Consider the following 18,497-nt stretch of genomic DNA (forward strand, 5'->3'; position numbering starts at 1 on the left):
CACAGTAGCCAGAACTATAACTATAATATTATTACTTTCAATAATGTTGTTGTAAGCTACTGTCATTACCTGCATCTCTCTCTCTCTCTCTCTCTCTCTCTCCCTCTCTCTCTCTCTCTCTGTCTCATTGTGTCATACGGATTACTGTTAATTTATTATGTTGATCTGTTCTGTACGACATCCATTGCACGTCTGTCCGTCCTGGAAGAGGGATCCCTCCACAGTTGCTCTTCGTGAGGTTTCTACCGTTTTTTTTCCCCCGTTAAAGGGTTTTTTTTGGGGAGTTTTTCCTTATCCGCTGCGAGGGTCATAAGGACAGAGGGATGTCGTATGCTGTAAAGCCCTGTGAGGCAAATTGTGATTTGTGATATTGGGCTTTATAAATAAAATTGATTGATTGAGTGTCTTATGTCTAATAAGCCATCTCCAGTGTTATTACCTGTGAATTTAACAGTATGAATGAAGAATTTCTGGGCATCTGCCAGAAAACATTTCAGTCAAGTTCATGTGTGCGCTTGTCATCGGAGCTTAAACTGACAGCAGTTCATAACCAATTTCAGTAGACAATCGCCATGACTTCATGTAGCAGCATGATGATGCATGCAGTTGTCTGTTTCCACTTTAATGAAAGAGCAGGAAAGGAAAGAAAGAAACTGTTGCTGGCTGCTGCCTGTGTATCACCAGAACCAGAAGTTCAATCACTACTGTACCACCACTTGGCACACTCAAATAATATGGCTGTTAGTAGGACATGGTGTTAACAACAATAGCAATCAGTCCTACAAAAATGTAACTCTATTTTTCTCCTTTGCACCAAGTGCTGATAAAAATGACAAATATGGCTTGGCAGCACTCAGCACGCTCTGCTCTCATTACAGTCTCATTTCCATGACTTATTTATGGCAGTAGAAGGAGAGGGGTGCATCTGTGCTCTTTACATCTGTTTCTCTGCGTTCCTCAGCAGTTAAACGCCAGTGTTCTCAAATGAGATACACATCTATGGTTACAAAGAGGGCTTTCAGCTTCCTCTGGTCTGCAAGGTTGGAGCAAGGATGAAGGACGATACATGGGGAATGATTGGAAAGAGATGAAACTAGAATTAACGCCCTGCTGTTGTGAATTATCGCCCTGCTGTTGTATGCCTCTGTACACCAGTCAAGTTTGTCTGACAGTTTACATCCATGTCTGTGAAAACATGGATGCTTTACACACAGAAGCTCTATATAATCAGCACAGTTTCAAGGTGGACACCCAAGATTAGTGTCACCAATTCAGTATCTGACCAAATGTCTACCCTTCTGTTCCTGAAATATGACACTGAATAATGGCCAGAGAAGCATTTTATGCGGAACATTATGATGTCATGGTGAAGTTGACCTTTGGCATCTTAGATATAAAATTATCCCTTCATCATTTTATCCTATTAGACATTTGAGTGAAGTTTTTTTATAATTAGGATAAGAATTCTTGAGTTCTGGCTAAACACTTGTTTTGTGAGGTCACAGTGACCTTTGACCTATGACCACCAGAAATCTAATCAGTTCATCGTTGAATACAAGTAGATGTTGTCGCCAAAATTAAAGTAATTCTCCCAAGCTGTTCTTGAGGTACTGCATTCACGAGCATGAGATGGATGCAAGATCATCCTAACCTTGACCTTTGATCCTTTGACCACCAAAATCAAATCATGTCATCCTTGAATCCAAGTGAACATTTGTGCCAAAATTTGAAGAAATCCCATCAGGGCATTCTTGAGATATCATGTTCACGAGACAGACAAGGTCAAAATAACCTTGGCCTTTGACCACCAATAACTATTCAGTTCATCATTGAGTCCAAGTGGACATTTGTGCCAAATTTGAAGAAATTCCATGAAGGTGTTCTTTGAGGTATCGTCAGAGATATTGGATAAAGCGAGATACCCCACTCAGCTCACTTCCTGATTCAGTGACGTCAGCGCCACGCCCCCGTAGGAGACTTGCGGCAGTTCTGAATGTATTGTCGTCAGTGAGGAAAATTGAGGGAGAACAGGCTCTGATTGGAGGGAGAGCTAACCACGCCCACTTAGGAGACAGGAAGAGTAACCGTTTTCTTGACATTGGATAAACCTACGGTGGGGTTATCTCCTTTATCCAATATCTCTGATATCGTGTTAAGAGGAATGGGATGTATGTATGTACAGACAGATGGACAACCTGAAAACATAATGCCTTTTGCCACAGCTATTGCTGGTCCAGAGGCATAAAAAAGGTTTTAAATCTTGAGTTCTTGAGGTCAACTTTTTTTTCTATACAATTTTCTTTTCAATACTTACAATATATTACATTGTAAAATAATAATAAAATGTACAAATTGACTTTCGAATTGAACTAGTGATGCTGCGATTTTGAAACGCTGCGCCCAGGGGCGAAAATCCCATTTCATAGTTGGGGGGGACAATAAACAATACAATTTTAGAGAATAATTCCAGGGGGGGGACAAGGAAAAAAAGTTGTAGCCTGTCTTTTATACAGCATCTTTTACCGCAATTTGACGCTTTAATCTTTTCTCTATCTCTCCAACAGGCAGGCATAGGACCTTTGTTAGCACTGGCTGAGTCCACCTGCACATGTCCAGATTTAAAACAAAATGATTGAAATCAAATTAACATGTACACATCGACAACAGTCAGGTGCGCCGTGCTGTCCAAGGTGCTGAGTGTGTCTGGAGCAGAGCAGGTCTCTGTCTCCCCGTGCGCAGTAGTGTGAATATTTATGCTATTAAGTAAACGGAGAAAACATGTCTCTCATTGTTTAATAGCAGCAAAACAATAAGGCTTCATTCATCAAAGACCGAAACTCGATCTCTCTCCTTCTCTCCCTCTTTTTCATCTGGCTCAGGTGTGTGGAATGGATCCTTCGTCTCTGGCTGGCTGCAGGAGCAAACCGTTTTGTTTGTTTTTTTCGTTTTTTTACCGGCAGTGAGATAAACATTTCCTGCAATTAAACTGGTGAACTGGTTTATAAACAGTGTGCTGTGAGATCTGCCGCTGCGCACCTCACAACCGTGCGTAATAGTCGCGCGTAATGACCGCTCCTCGTCTGCACGTCTTTCATGTTTGTCTCACTGACAGGTGGAGAGCCTACAGACAGGTACCCATTAGCTACGAGCTGCTCCGCCACTGACTGCTCTTGTCCTGTCCTCTCCCTCTTCTTTCTCTCCTGTCCTCTCTGACTATCACTAAACTCTGAGCTTAATCATTAGCTTTTAGCTTAGCAGCACTCGTAATTGAGTAGGCTTTTGAACAATGCAGGAGAAATGTTGCAGACAGTTTATATTATCAGCCTGGGCCTGGGGCTTGTTGTAACAGTAAATGGGATGTGTTGTAACTTGTGTAAGTTAAACTGTATCTGTGTGAGTGTACTTCTTACAATCTTACCCCGCGCGATGTGGGCAGCCGGGTCCAGCCACACGCTGCAACTGCTGCCAAATACTAACGGCTGCTAGCCCCGCCCGTTGGAAAGAGTGTGGGATATACCACTACTAGGAATGGGAGGGGGGGACTAAATCTTTTAAGATTTAAATAGCACATTATTGCGTTTTTATAATGAGCACCGCTTACATTGTGCTTTTAATAAATACTACTGCATTGTTCAAAAATTATTAATTGTGTCTCAAAGTATTCTAGGGGGGTACAGCTTTATTGAAGGGGGAGTCATGTCCCCCCTGTCCCCCCCAGGATTTCCACCCCTGGCTGCACCAATACTCACACCAATGTTCAAAACAACAACATCACCAATAGCCAGTAGCAATGCTTTAATATTGGTGTTTCTTTTGTTTTTTTGTTGTTATGTATTCCTCTTTTGTTTCACAAGAGCAGCACAGAAATCTATACTATTAAAAAATGAGGTGTTTAAAGTCATTTAGTCCTTCATCACACAACCTTTGAATGAGCAAAAACTCAATAATACACATTTATTAAACAACCTTTAACATAACTGTCTTTCACATGAAAAACATATTTAAAATAAGCAAAAAGTCTGTTTACTTTGTATGATACATCATAATTCCCTCTCTAGTACCTATTTTATAGTGCTGTGAAAACACATTTCTCCTTCAAACAGCTGGATTTATTCAAGTTTCTCACAAAAAGCTACATTTAACAAGATTAAATTGAACACATTATGAGAACATTATAATTTACCTTCGCCCAGTACTAAATTTTCCTTAATAGAGCTTGAATGCTTCACAGTGTAAATCAATGCAACCTCGCTAAACTGTTGGTTGCTTCAGTTTAAGTTAAGTTTAAGTTTAAGTTTATTTACTTTATTAATCCCCCTGAGGAGAAATTCAATGTTTTCACTCTTGCTTGTCAATTACACACAGGTCCGAAAGACACACACATGCACAAACAGGACCTATACATGCACAAAGTGGGAAGATGTCAGAGTGAGGGGGCTGCCCTTGGTGAGGAGCCCCGAGCGGTTGGGGGGTTCAGTGCCTTGCTCAAGGGCACCTCGGCAGTGCCCAGGAGGTGAACTGGCCCCTCTCGAGCCACCAGTCCACGCTCCATATTTTGGTCCGGACAGGGACTTGAACAGGCGACCCTCCGGTTCCCAACCCAAGTCCCTATGGACTGAGCTACTGCCACCCCACTGCCTGCTTACAGGTAATGATAACTAGCTCTGTTCCTGCCATTTTGAACATGGATTTTTTGGTTTTTCATGTTCTTTCTCTCCACATACACTCCTCTCAGTAGCATAGCGGTAGTTGAGCGGGCACCAGAGAGCTTTTGTCGTTTTGCCATTTGCAGTGTGTTTCAGGGTTCACGTGACATCAGATAACTCGCCCATCTCCCCCAGAGAGCAGGTAAAATGTAAGTAGCTGGGCCAGGGTGGCAGGAACCCAGAAAAAAAGGCCTCTCTATTATTTAGCAGGTTTTGCTATGTAGTTCCATTGTTGTGGCCTTGTGTATTAATTAAAAAAGAAAGAGTAGTAATAGTGTTCGTAAAAAAATAGTACAAAATAGACAAACATTTTGATTTTTTTTTGTCTTCCTCCATTTGTGGCCCTCCCTATGGATGACGGCACCCTTGGCATTCACCTAGCCTTGCGTTTCTATTCACTCTGAATTTTGTCTGGATTCTGGTTCCGGTCTAGAGAGCGGATGTTTAATTCACCAAATTCACCAAAGTAAAAGTGTTCACCAAAGTAAAACTTTAAATTCTGGCGCACCATGGATTTGGGGTGATGAGGGGTGTAAGAAAATCGATTAACTTAATAGCTTGGGGCTTTTCTTGTAAATTATATTCTTTAAATTAAAGTTTCACCGCATTTTTATTAGCTTGGTGCTTTTATTTTGACGGAAAGGCACATCCATCAAATTCCGGATCCTGTCTCACTCGCCCTGGTTCCGGTTCCTTACCAAAACGGCCACTAACGGCCCCAGACTAGCATTCACCTATACTGCCTATGCCACGGGCTGGCACTGCCCAGGACCTAAAGTAGTCGTTCAACAAAAACAGTGGAAAAAGGCACTTAAGAGGATGTGCTTACTGCACCACCTGCAATAACCCAGTCTATTCTTGGCACATCCATCACTGCAACACTCAAAGCAAAACTATTTAAACTGATTCACGGTGATCACTATATCCTGATGCTCTTTTGACATACAGAAATCTACTTTCAGAAACGTTTGTTATGGCTTATGACCTTCTGTTGAAAATGTGTTTTAAATGACTATAATTGTACTGAATTTTTGTTCTGTTCAAGATCTGGATTGAATCCCATGTCTATTAATTTATACACAAATAGTCCTACTATGTGAAAGTGTCAAAAGTTATCCTGGAAAATGCAAAGATTCAGAACCCCTGCTGAAAAAAAATCAGCTTTGTAGGATAGACTGGTGATTCATTTTGATTTTTTAAATTTTGATTTATTGTAAGCCACGCCCACTTTAGGCAATCATTACCAAATTTTATGAATCAACTGAGTCATGACCCTAGAGGGTGCAAACTGAATTTCGTATTAATCCATATACCTAATTATGAGATATAAACTTTTTGCATTTGTGGTACCTAGTGGCAGAATATCCCAAGACTATTTAGCAAAGCTAGGACAAAGCATCTGCACATGTGCATTAAGCTTGGTTACAATTGCTTCAGCTATTTCTGTCTGATGAATATTTATATAACATTTAACTTAAAGATAAATGTAGTGGGGTAACATTTGAAAATTTCCTGAAACAAGAACAAGTGGACAGTATGACCTCATTATGCACAAAAGCCCTCATTTTGGCACTGTAAAACGCCAAATGTCTCCAAAAGTAACGGTACCATTACAAAAGCACACATGCACATGCAGGGCTTAAAGTGAAAAATTTTCCTGAGCCTGAAAACTAAAACCTACCGCATCCACCAGTGTTTCCCCAAGGATGGAGTTATAGCAGTGGAGGTGAAGCACACGCATGAAAAATCATTTTCACATGTGTGAAACCTTTTTTGTATGCTTGCAAAGCACAGCCTGCTGGGATGTTTCTATGTATCTACTGGCACCAGAAGGGCTCTTTAGGACTAAGTACATACAGTACATTTGTGCACAGTAATGAGCAGGTGAAATGTCTGTCTAATTTACATATGAGGTGTCTCAAGATTTAGGAAAATACAATTTTATTGAACATAATAAAAGTAAATAGGTCATAGCACAAAACAGCAGCATGTCAAGTGACTTTTTAAGTGCTGGAAATTGTTACTTACGTGACAACGCCTGAACGCCACACAAACTCAGCACCAAATGAGTGCTGTGCTGCGCTGCTGTGAGAGCAGCTTGTGCAGTCCTTTGACGGTTATTTACACAGTCCATAAAAATAATTATGTCAGCTGACAAACTGCACCGGGCTCGGGGTCAAGTTTGTTCAGGGAAATGCGGCCCGAGCCGCGCTCCAGCATGCTCACCTGTGTGTGTGGCGGAACTCCGCCGTGCGCGATACAGAGAGCAGAGGAGAATTGTTAACGCGTGACCATGTAGAAACAGAAATGACACGATGGCATAACACCATAAACAGTATATTGTTATGTTATTATATGAAGCTTCCAATCACGCAAAATAATATGACTTTGGTTTATTAAGAGGTAAGACGGAGCCCTCTCCTCTCCTCTTATATGCTTTACTCACAAGTGTGTGAATTGACCTGGATATGAAGCGTCCGTAGCGGCAAATAATAACGGTTAAAGCGCTAAGACGGGAAAAAATATCAGCAGCAGCGGTGATATTTCAGGAGCGGCGGTACACCGCTGCTAGTGGCATATAGGGAAAACACTGCACGGCATGCTGTTTTCTCTTATTGTCCGATAGCTGGCGGTCAAGCTAACACAAGATAATCATTCAAACGCAGTTCAATTGTCCATTTCTGTTGCACATTCACCCACACTCATTTGGATATCAGGCTGTTATGGACACCTAAACAACATGTGCTTGGAAGCAGTGTGTGTTGAAACCCTGTCCGTGGCTGCGTCCGAAAGGCCCACTGGCATACTGCATACTATTACTACGTACTACCACTAGATACTACTCCTACCTACTAAACAAGTTGGGTCCATTCGGACATACTAAAAGATTGGTGGGAAAACACTCCATCCGCTGGCAGAGCAGAGGTACTGCATATGTGCAGTACCTCTGCTCTGCCAGCAGATGGAGTGCCTACGAAAGCACCCCATCTGCTGGTTTGGCTGAGGTACTGCACCAAAATCTGAACGCACCTGTGACTATTGAAATTGCCCAAAAATGAAGCTGGCCACTCTTTACCCACAAGCAACATGTCTGCAAGCTCTCTCATGCTTCTCAACATGCAAAATGCGAGGCGTCTGCGAGCACTGTTTGCACATAATAATTAATTCACTGCCACAGTAAGCAATGACATGACATGCCACACGCAAAAACTTTGAAGATCCTTTATATTGTTTTTGAAATAATTCAACCTGTTATGGTGATGACAACCATCATCATCACTTCTCATAAGTGTCACAACGCTAACATCGTGTGTCAATCAAGTGATTAGTTCATTGAATATCAATATAGATACAGCATTTCCACCAGCACATTCTGTCATGTGTGTAGGCTGAGTCACTTTGAACACCTGTCATCTCACACAGTACAATGACATCCAACAAAACTGCTCTGCCATGATGTACTTTCATTATGCCAAACTTAATCATCATTTGTTTTAACAGTACTAGTATTTAATATTATCATTACTTATTTTATTATTGTTGTTTGTTGTTGTCTTTTGAATGTCAAACGAATGTGAATGTCCAATATCAAACTAACTTAATACCAGTATAAAACAGACCGCTTTGTTCATAATCATAATAGCAGAAATACATTTTTGACCAGTGAAAACTGTGTGTGTTGATGTGTTGATAATTGTATATTTGTGCAACTTAAATCTTTAGCTGTTGCACATAATGAAGGAGGCGTACAATCTTGCCGGGCAGCGACCACGCTGCATTTAAATAGGAGACTGATGAGGGCGGTAACATGCCGTGCAACGTCTACAATGAAGACGAAGACGAAGAAGAAGCCTGTTGTGCATTTTGGCTAAGTAGTAGCCCTGCAGTATCATACTACAATGTAGGCGTGTTTAGTAGGGGTGGTAGCATACTACTCCTCCCTACTACGGTTTCGGACATACTACATACTAATTTGGTCTACTACAATCCATACTACTTGGCCTTTCGGACGCAGCCCGTGTGTCCATGTGTGTGTGTACATGCTGTTTTTAGACCTTCCCCACTCAGCTCTTATTGGCCAGCTGAGTTTGATAACACTATACTATTGGTGGAACTACCCGTGTGCTTTGCTGAAAATCAGAAGATGATTCGTTAAATGCTAACTTATGCCAAGTTGTTGCCACAAAAAAAATAAAATAAAAAAGTACTAGAAATGTCCGTCAAGCAGGAAATCTACAAAAATATCATCAGTACTTTAAGCCCTGCACATGTGACCAAATGGTCACTGAGTCTCACCTCCTTGTGTCATCATCCAGTCCTCTTGTCCTGTGTGTGCGGACCCAGTGTTCCAGCTGCTGCATGGAGTTGGTCCTGGACAGGCCTTTCTCTGGCTCCTGGACTGGAGCAGGGGATTTTCCTGGACCCGTGGTCAGACTGCTGTCCACCTCTGCTGAGCTGCAGTCCCCAGTCTGCTCCCCTGCTGTAGACCCCGAGCCATTGACCTGTGCAGGGCTTTGGACACTGAGGTTGGCCTGGCCCTGACGAGATGCAGACACTGCAGCTGCAATGGCGGCAGCCTGAGCTGGCTGCAGCTTGATGCTGCTTATTTTAGTCAGAGACCTCTCTGCACTTGGGTCTCTCTGAAGGCCATATTTATCCCCGCTGCGGACTGTAGCATACTTCCCTGTGTCTCTGAGAGCAGTGTATTTATCCCCTTCTCGTAGCGTACTGTATTTTCTTACCTCCTTCAGAGTGCCGTATTTGTCTACAACTTGGATGGTACCATATTTACTCTCTGTCTCCCTCAGTATGCCATACCTCTCTGTCTCCTTTAGTGACAGCTGTCTCTTCACCTCTTTCTGGGGAGCATATTTCTGTCCATCTTTCTGAAGTGTGTGCCTGTCTCCTACTTTCTGCAGTGCATATTTTTCTCCATCCTTCGTGAGCAGGTACTTCTCTCCGTCTTTAGATGGAGCGTATTTCTCCTCTGTTGGCATCACAGTGCACTTTTCATCCACCTTCTGAACAGCATACCTCTCCAGATCCCTGTGAATTGTATAAACCTCCTCCTCTTTTTGCAGCGAGGGTTTCTCCCTGTCTTTTTGCAGCATGTACTTCTCTCCATCTTTGTGAAGGAGATACCTCTCTCCATCCTTCTGAAGCATGTAGCTCACACCCTCTTTCTTTAGGGAGTACCTCTCACCATCTCTCTGTAAGGTGTAGTACTCATGCTCTCTCTGACAGTTGTGTTTCTCTAGGTCTTTTTGCCGTTTGTCATCAACTCGGGATAGTGAGTGTTGTCGCGCAGGCTCACGGTTGCGCTCATTGTTCTGGATCTCGGGCCGGGTTAGGACTCTGTGGTTCAGTAAGTTGTTCATCTCCTGAGGTGTCCGCTGATCCACTTTCAACTTGTCCAGTCTGGGGAGAAAGAAAGAGAAGAATATGCCAAAGAGGAAAGGAAAGAGTAAAGTTCTCTAAGATATGTCAAAGATAACTTGGGTGTCAGAAGTCTTGTGTTTGTCTGACAGACCCTCTTTCTCTGTCACCCTTCCCTTCATGCCTTTCACTTCTGAGAAGTTTCTTATCTCTGTGAGACACCTGTGACAGTGCAGGAGGGATTTAGTTCCTACAGGACACTGGGATGACAACAGTGAAGAATTATGGCCGCTCCTATAGGAATAACTTTATATTATACCCATATTATTATACCCAAGATTTTAAACTTGTGAATATCTACTGCAGTGTTACACTCACTGGAAACACTGGATGATTGTATAGATCACTCCCTCCAGGATCTCGCGGCAAAAAAACCCTTGAATTTGCGGCCAATTTTGACAAAAATTGCGATAAAAATTGTAGCATTTTTATGTGATTTTTTTTCGGGAAATTGTGGCAAATGACAAAAATTATGGCTAATGACAAAAGGAGAAAAAAAATATGATTTTTTTTAAAACTACTACCTCCAAAAAAACAAGTCATGTAATCACTTGCTATAATAATCATACTGAATATTACAAAAATAACTGCAAATGTTTTTTTGTAGTTCTCTTTAGTTTTATTCAATTCTTTTCAAAACATGTACTCCAATACACTACACTACAATAATGTTGCAAAACATCCTGAGTGAATATTGTAGCTCTAAAACCAGACAATGTGACTGTAAAACAACATGTAAGCTACATCTTCTGTAAACATAATAAATTCAACACATATTGTATGCATTTAAACAGTGCAAATTCTTACGTCAATACAGAGCATTTCTCCATACTGCAATAGCATTAGCGAGATTTGATAACGTGCCTGATGACGTTTCAAATGACGCTGCATGTATGACGACTTCTGGTCAGCAGGAAAATGCGAAAAACAAGAAAAAGTGAGGAATCGTCAAAAAAAAAAAAAAAAAAAAAAAAAGAGAGTATGCAGTGGTCATATTAATTGTTTGTCCAATCTTGTTTTTTGGGTAAAACTTATATCTGTAATGACAGAACAAAAACCAGCCAACATTTGTATGTGGGGCTCAAGTGGGTAGTAAATGGACCCTATATTGGATTGTCCATGTGTTCCATATTGGCCCCATTCAATCTGCCCACATGGATGGGTTTGCCCAAGTGGGCCCCACATGGGTCATGCTACAGCTGCCTGAGTAAAAAGGACGTATGGGTCTGAAATGGGCATCATATCTGAGGCCCACTCGGGTAAACCCACCCATGTGGGCAAATGTCACAAGGCCAAAGTGGAACCTGTGGACAGTCCCATATAGAGCATTTTTCAGCCCATTTACTAACTACATGGGCCCTCTCTATTGATGACGCATTCTTGATTATGATGGTTCAGCGCAAAACTAGTGGAAACACAAGCTGGTTCACTGTATAGCACCAAAGTTACAAGAATCCTAAACAGAACTGTTCTAAGAATTAGAGCTAATTTAGTGAAAAGGGGGCCAACAATAAATCAAAATAGCTCTGAATTCAGGTACAATATGCATGAATCAAACAGGCTGACACTACTATAGTCTACAGCAGAATGTTTTATTATTATACTTTCCTATAGTTCCTTGCAGTTGTGTTGCCTATCTGTTTTTCCATGCCTCTCATCCATAACATTTTGACAGTATTTTCGCGAAAGACAACTAATTTGGATTTCGAACCTCAGTGTTTCAACAACAGGATTAAGCTTTACCATTGCCTGACTAACAATGGTTGTGGAATACTGACTTAAAAGAAGAAGCTGGTGAGCATGCTAGCTAGCCTGGATTGTTAGCTTAGCCTTAGCTGTGTCACTGCATGTGGTGGCTGCTGTAATTCTTCCTACTGTGCATGGCATGGCAACTGTGGATGATGAGGTTGAGGAGAGAAAGAAATTGCTCAAGTTTACTAGAGGAGTAATTGCAACTATCTCAAAGCAGCATAAAATAAAAGTAGATTTTAGGAGGAACGTTAAGGAGCTGGGAAGACAAAATGCTGAAAATGATAAAAGGATGGCCTTCTTGGAGTGGCAGACCTGGAGCAGTATACATGCATGAACAACATCACTGTCTTTGGTTGGAGACTAGGTTCCAGTCTTATGCCCAGGCGGGTACTAGGTACAGTGGACAGCCCACCAAGCCTGATCCAGACTCCCTGGAGCAATAGGTAATTGCCCCCTTCCATAACAAAGGCAATTTCATGGGCAACAGTGACATTGAGATGTGCCACCCTCTCCCTCAGAATAAAAAAAAGACAACAACAAAAAAACAAACAGACATAATAGTTCACTTTGTGAACAGAAAACAAAAACATGGACTGCTCAAAACAGAGGAAAACAAATGTATCGACAAACACCTGACAAAGAAAAATGCTGAATTCACTTATATTATCATATCTTAATGAGTGTGTGGAGGTACGGGGCAACACTTAGAAAAAAGCACCGTACAATCATTATGCATACTACAAAAACAGCCATAAGGACTACACTATGTTGGATATCAGGAGCACACTAACAATTTAATTAGTTTAAAACTGCACAAACAATGTGTGAAGCAAGAAATAATTTACTTCCTGGAGATACAAAAAGTTCTTGGACAGAGGGGTGTGTTATAACTTCAGAGGAAAATTGAATTTAAAACTGGAAAAGTGCACTCAGTAGAGTGAAGATCTCTGCCAGGCTGCTGCTTGAGCTGATCGCAGTCACTCCGGACAATTCTTGTAATTTTAGAAGACGTGACGTAGCACGCTTTAGACAGTGGTGGCTGCTGGTATTTCAAACAGGGGATGCTCACTTTAAGTTTACATCATAAAATTTGTCATATTGTAGCGAGACAGTAACTTATAAAAGGAACATTTAATTGAAGCCGTTTTTCAACCACACTCATGCCACAGAACCACAGCAAAACACACCTCAAAGATTTTCAGATGTGTTTAAACACCTGAACTGTGTCTACACCACCAGAACTGATTTTCTCTCAAAATAAGTTTCCCTGAAAGGAGCAGCACCTTAACACTGGCCCAGGTAACAAACAGTGCTATATATATAATTCTCTGAACATTCTCAAATATTACTGAAACACACATTTATTTATATATGAATTCTGCCCTCCTTTAGCAGCACTGTCTTCCATTGTGCTGGGCTGGGTTAACTAGCAGGCTAGTTGCCCCCCTGGAACTACAGCTTTGTGATTCAATGAACAAACGAACTAACTTACAACACTAAAGAGGGTACAAACTCAATAACGCAACGTTTATGTCTTTATTTACAGTGTGTGTTGTGTGTGTACTGTACGAACGGGGAAAATGAGCAATATGGCTTATGGAAATAAGGAACTCCAGATGGCACTCTGTCAGAAGACTCCACTCGCAAATATCCGCATGGGACTGAGCTTGAAATGCGACGATGCCAGTGTGTATTTCAAAAGGGCTGTCAATCACAAAGGGGTTCCGCCTTTTAGACAATTCCTCCAATCATCATGCATACATCGAGCGTCCTCTCCCGCCTACCTTAGGTCCCAGGGAAGCTGAGCCTCCCTGGAAGTGACGATTTTGTCACATTTATCCAATGACCATCTCGCTTTGCTGCATGAAAAAAACCTGCTCAGTGCTGTCTCATAGGAATGTTTGGAGGCTCCGCGTCCACCGTGCTGACACGAGAATGTATGACATGGAGGTCGCGTTTGAAAACTGGTGATAAACAGCTGACGTTTGAACATCATAATCATAATGTGAAACGCATCCTAGCACACATTTAATGCAATGTAAATTCTTATTTTAATGTAAATTTAATAGTGCATATTTGACCATTTCTTCTATGAAATTTTAGGGGAAGTTCAGCCTCCCTTGTTGTCTCAGAGCAATCGCCCCTGGCTATAGAAGTGTCCCAGAAACTAATAAAAATACACACCTTATCTATTTTTGACAAAGCTGCGGTGCATTGCATAGAGCAGATCAGTTTCTTCTGCTAACAAGCACTGTATGTGAAATACAGGTATAATATAATTATGAGGATGTATTTTGATGACTAAAACACAGCCACAAATCTTTGACCCATTTTGTTCATAACTGGACTTATATTAACTATGTCTGTAGGCTACAGCACAACAAAGTAGGAAATAATAGCAATAAACACAATTAAAACAAACCAAACTAGAACTACAGCCCCGTGGTTTTCTTAAATTTTACATCCATGTCTGTAAAAACATGGATGTATTACACACAGAGGATCTATACAATCAGCACAGTGTCAAGGTGGACACCCAAGATTAGCGTCAAGTATCAGACTAAAATGTCTCCCCTTCTGTTCCTGAGATATGACATTGAATAGTGACAGAAAAGTGTTTTATGCGGAACATTATGATGTCACAGCGAAGCTGACTTTTTGGTCACAGGAGTTAAACTTATGGACATAAAACATCATCACTTCGTCATATACTATTAGATATTTGTGTGAAGTTTTGTCATAATCAGCACAAGAATTCTTGAGTTATGGCCAAAAACCTATTGTGTGAAGTCACAATGACCTTTGACCTTTGACCACCAAAGTCTATCAGTTTATTCTTCAGTCCAAATGGATGTTTGTGTCTTGAGATATTGTGTTCATAAGAATGAGTCAGACGCAAGGTCACACTGATCTTGGCTGTTGACCACCAAAATCATTTTTTTGTTGAGTCCGAGTAGAGTAGTAAAAATCCCCTCAAGGCGTTCTTAAGATACTTTTTTTTACTTATGGTAGAAGCATGGATATCATGGAAAAATGACCAAATCAACAAAATCTGCAAGTCTACAAAATTAGGCAGGCAAACACTCTGCCTCTGAAACACTCCCGGTGTGGTATGATGCAGTGCAGAGGACGGAACAAAACCTTGTTACCTCCTGGTTCCCTCACAGTAAAGATGAATGTGAAAACAACAAAAATGTTGACTACCTCATCTCGTATCATGCCCAGCTTTGGTGGATCATAACACATTGAGTATGAAAGTAATTTGCAGATGCCTTGACTCCAAATGACACCAAACTTTTCTATGGATGTAAGTTTTAAGCCATGATGAAGGCCAAACTGTGTCTTGCAATGGACGGTAAGGATTGTGATTTCTGGAGAATTTCCAGCCCCTACCGGCTAGGTAAGAGGAGTGAGGAGTCAGTGAAGGTATAAAACAGTCAAAACAGGTTTTTGAAATACATATGCAAACAAAATATTAGGCTGATTAGTCCAGTAGTTTGCAAAATTAGCTGCGGACAGAAGGAAACACACACTCACACTCACAGGGTTATTTGGCTGTTTTTTAAATTCGTTTCACTCGTTCTTCCCTTTTAAATTATGGTTCTGCTGCTCAATGAAAATGATCAATTGTGAATATGCTAAGCTTCTTTTTAAAACACAATATCATCCATGACAAGCTCAACTTTGTCCATCCCTTAGTTAAGGGGCTGGCTCCTGTCTTCATGAATAAGAGGAAACTCTTAAGTAGGCGCTTTTAGAGGCATTTAGAGGGACTCTAGAAACATGATGAAATACTGCATGCATATTATAATTCTCTAATCTGGTGAATATGAATATATGTTTCACCCTGGTGACTTAAATTTCCTTTTTTCAACCATCTGTGTGTGGGCATGTCACCGTGGTGAATACCCACCTTCTGACTGGTTCAGTGTGGACGAGGGCAGCATCTGTCATGACTTTCATCCAGGACTCCATCTCTTTGGCTGTGTCAGTGCAGAAATAATACGTCCGCATGTTTGGGTGAGTGGCCTAGCAGTGTAGGGAGGGAGGGGAGATATTGACAGTGAGAGGGAGATAAATAGGAGGAGGAGTGGGAGGAGACACAGGTAGAGAGAGGAGAAGATGAAACAGCAGTGTGATGGTGACCTTGAGATACCAGATCTTTGCATCTTTACATCACCCCTGTTGGCAGAAGAGTAGGATTTTGTGTACAGCAGGAATGTGTGTGTATGTGTGTGTATGTGTGTGTGTGTGTGTGTGTGTGTGTGTGTGTGTGCATGTGTGCGTGTGTGCGTGCCTCCTGCCTGTCTCTCCATGTGTGTTACAGCTCAAGTGTGAAAACACAGAAGGTTGAAAGTCTTTAAGGCTCCTCTGTATGTTGGCAGGAAGTAAAACTGAATAAACAAGACTGACACTGAGCTGCCTAACTAAAACCTTCCTGTGTGTGTACAGTGTTTGTTTGATTATGCTGTGCATGTGGAGTAGTGGGGCTCTGTACACTATCTCCAATATTCAAGTCCTTACTCTTCAGTTTTCACTGCATAAACTAAGGAGGAAATTAAGTTCACTGTGACTGAATTGCAACCGTAAAGGAACAGTTAAACATTTTGGAAAATAATCTCATGTCTGTATTAAAGAGTTACTTTACTGTTTTCAACCTAGACCCTATTCTTCATTGTTTTTTTCTGTAAGCGACAATGGAAACAACAGTTTTTAAAATTGGTCCAGCATATCAGGCGGTGGGTGCTAAATTCTGCTGCTGGGCTCTTGAGGCAGAAAGAGCCCTTCGGTAGTCGCACCTGCAATTGAGCAGCCCTATGTAGGATCTGCTCTGCTCACCCCACTCGGGAAAGGAGCTAGAAAAGGTGCCCTAAAAATAGCCTGCCTCAAATCTCCTTTTATCTATTTTTACTGTTTTAAGGCTGTGATGCAGCGGCGGTAGTAGGGGTAATACATGTGGGCTGTACTTCATAAATGTAGACGCTAGGTGGCAGCATGCTTGAATCACGTTGACAGAATTTCAGGATAATACACCCTCCTGCAGGGTTGCAGTGGTACAGAGTCACTGTCCATATTTTTACCGGTTGAACGCAACAGCAGGAAAATGGCACTGGATGAAGCACTTTACTCAAGGGCACACAGTATAGCATTGTTTTGAAGATTCTCACATCAGCAGTACACATATTTTAAAACACACACAGCATAAGAAAAATGTTTTCTGCTTTTCATGTGGGATTATCCATCATGAATATGCTAAGGACATAATGGAGGTGGTGATACAAACATCTCAGAGAGAATGATAATTAACCTCTCTTGGATGTTTGCATCACGATGCACCTGATTGTTGTTCCTGGAGACAACCGTTTTTTCGACCATCATGTACATTGTGTTACAGATGTTTAAGAGAATGAAACCGCTTTGTGAAAAAATCCATGCATCCCCTCTCTGGTCAGACTGGAGTCTCTCAATTATTAGGGCCAAAAAGTGAGGGCCATGGAAAACAAATTAAATAAGTGACCAAACACATTTCCCCCACACAACTTCACCTACTCTCAAGGTGCATGGAGAAGGGAAAACATCTGAAGATTTAAAACACCAGCAACACTTTTAGTATACAGAAAAACTCTATTGCTGACTCTATGCCAAATTTAATTGTGCTGTTTCCGGCTTTTCTGGTAGTTGCAAGAGACACCAATTTATTATTATAAATTTTTTTTTGGCCAAATTTTGTACTAAATCTCCACTGAATAATTTTGGGCTATCCCTATAAAGGTGCTACATTTTTGTATATAGTACTTTCATGTATATTAACAGGTGTTAATTTGAAAAATAATAATAATCTGTCTCAAAATGACAGCAACATCCGCCACGTTTTGACATCATCACTCAAAAACCTCTTGAACGATTTGGATACAGTTTTTATGTAGGTAACTTCTGTGTTTTACCTGTTTACAGTAATCAGTTGTTTTTACAAGCAATGTTAGTGTCACAATATTGATTGAAACACGAGATGTAACTCTGGTGTATCTCAGGGCTCTGTCTTAGGTCCTATATTATTTGCTTTATACATGCTTCAACTAGATCACATTATTAGCCAGTTCTCAGGTATATCATATCACTGTTATGCTACACAACAACAACTACAACTACTTACAATAAAACACAGACAAGATGGAGGTTCTGATAATTACATCAGATAGTATAGCTTCAAAGGTTGCCCAGAGCATTCAGAGCATTCCAGAGTGGTCAAATTTTAGGAATCATAGTGTTATTTTTTATTAGGCCATGCATTTTGATCATTATGTTAAATCACTGACTTGTTTCATATAACTAAGAAATATTGCAAAGCTCAGGTCTGTGGTGTCTCGACCTGAACAAGAGATGATTATAGTGATAGTTGATAGTGCGCATGCGCCACGGTGTATGCAGCCTGTTCCAGTCGCTCCTGCTTACTTTAACTTTGTTTTCAACTTTTTTCCTCTCTTCTTTATCTTACTTGTTCTGTTTTTACTTTAGTTATTTATTAAGCTACGTCCTCTCTAATCATGCTTGTGTGGAGAGTTTTTGTTGTTTCGCTCGTGGTGGAATCGCTCCTTTTACTCT

At 41.1% G+C, this 18,497-nt stretch overlaps 1 protein-coding gene across 1 annotated transcript in view; it reads right to left on the reverse strand.

The window, feature by feature from the left end:
- LOC126385214 (pleckstrin homology domain-containing family A member 5-like) overlaps positions 1-18,497 on the reverse strand; it is a 628,760-nt gene that overhangs the window by 145,684 nt on the left and 464,579 nt on the right. Inside the window, exons 10-11 of the mRNA XM_050036817.1 lie at positions 15,808-15,923; positions 9,003-10,124 (exon numbers count right to left, since the gene is read on the reverse strand). Of these exons, the coding sequence (XP_049892774.1) occupies positions 9,003-10,124; positions 15,808-15,923 (1,238 nt within the window). The remainder of the gene's footprint in view (positions 1-9,002; positions 10,125-15,807; positions 15,924-18,497) is intronic.

The sequence above is a fragment of the Epinephelus moara genome, chromosome 23, assembly GCF_006386435.1.
Source record: "Epinephelus moara isolate mb chromosome 23, YSFRI_EMoa_1.0, whole genome shotgun sequence".
Classification (NCBI taxonomy): domain Eukaryota; kingdom Metazoa; phylum Chordata; class Actinopteri; order Perciformes; family Serranidae; genus Epinephelus; species Epinephelus moara.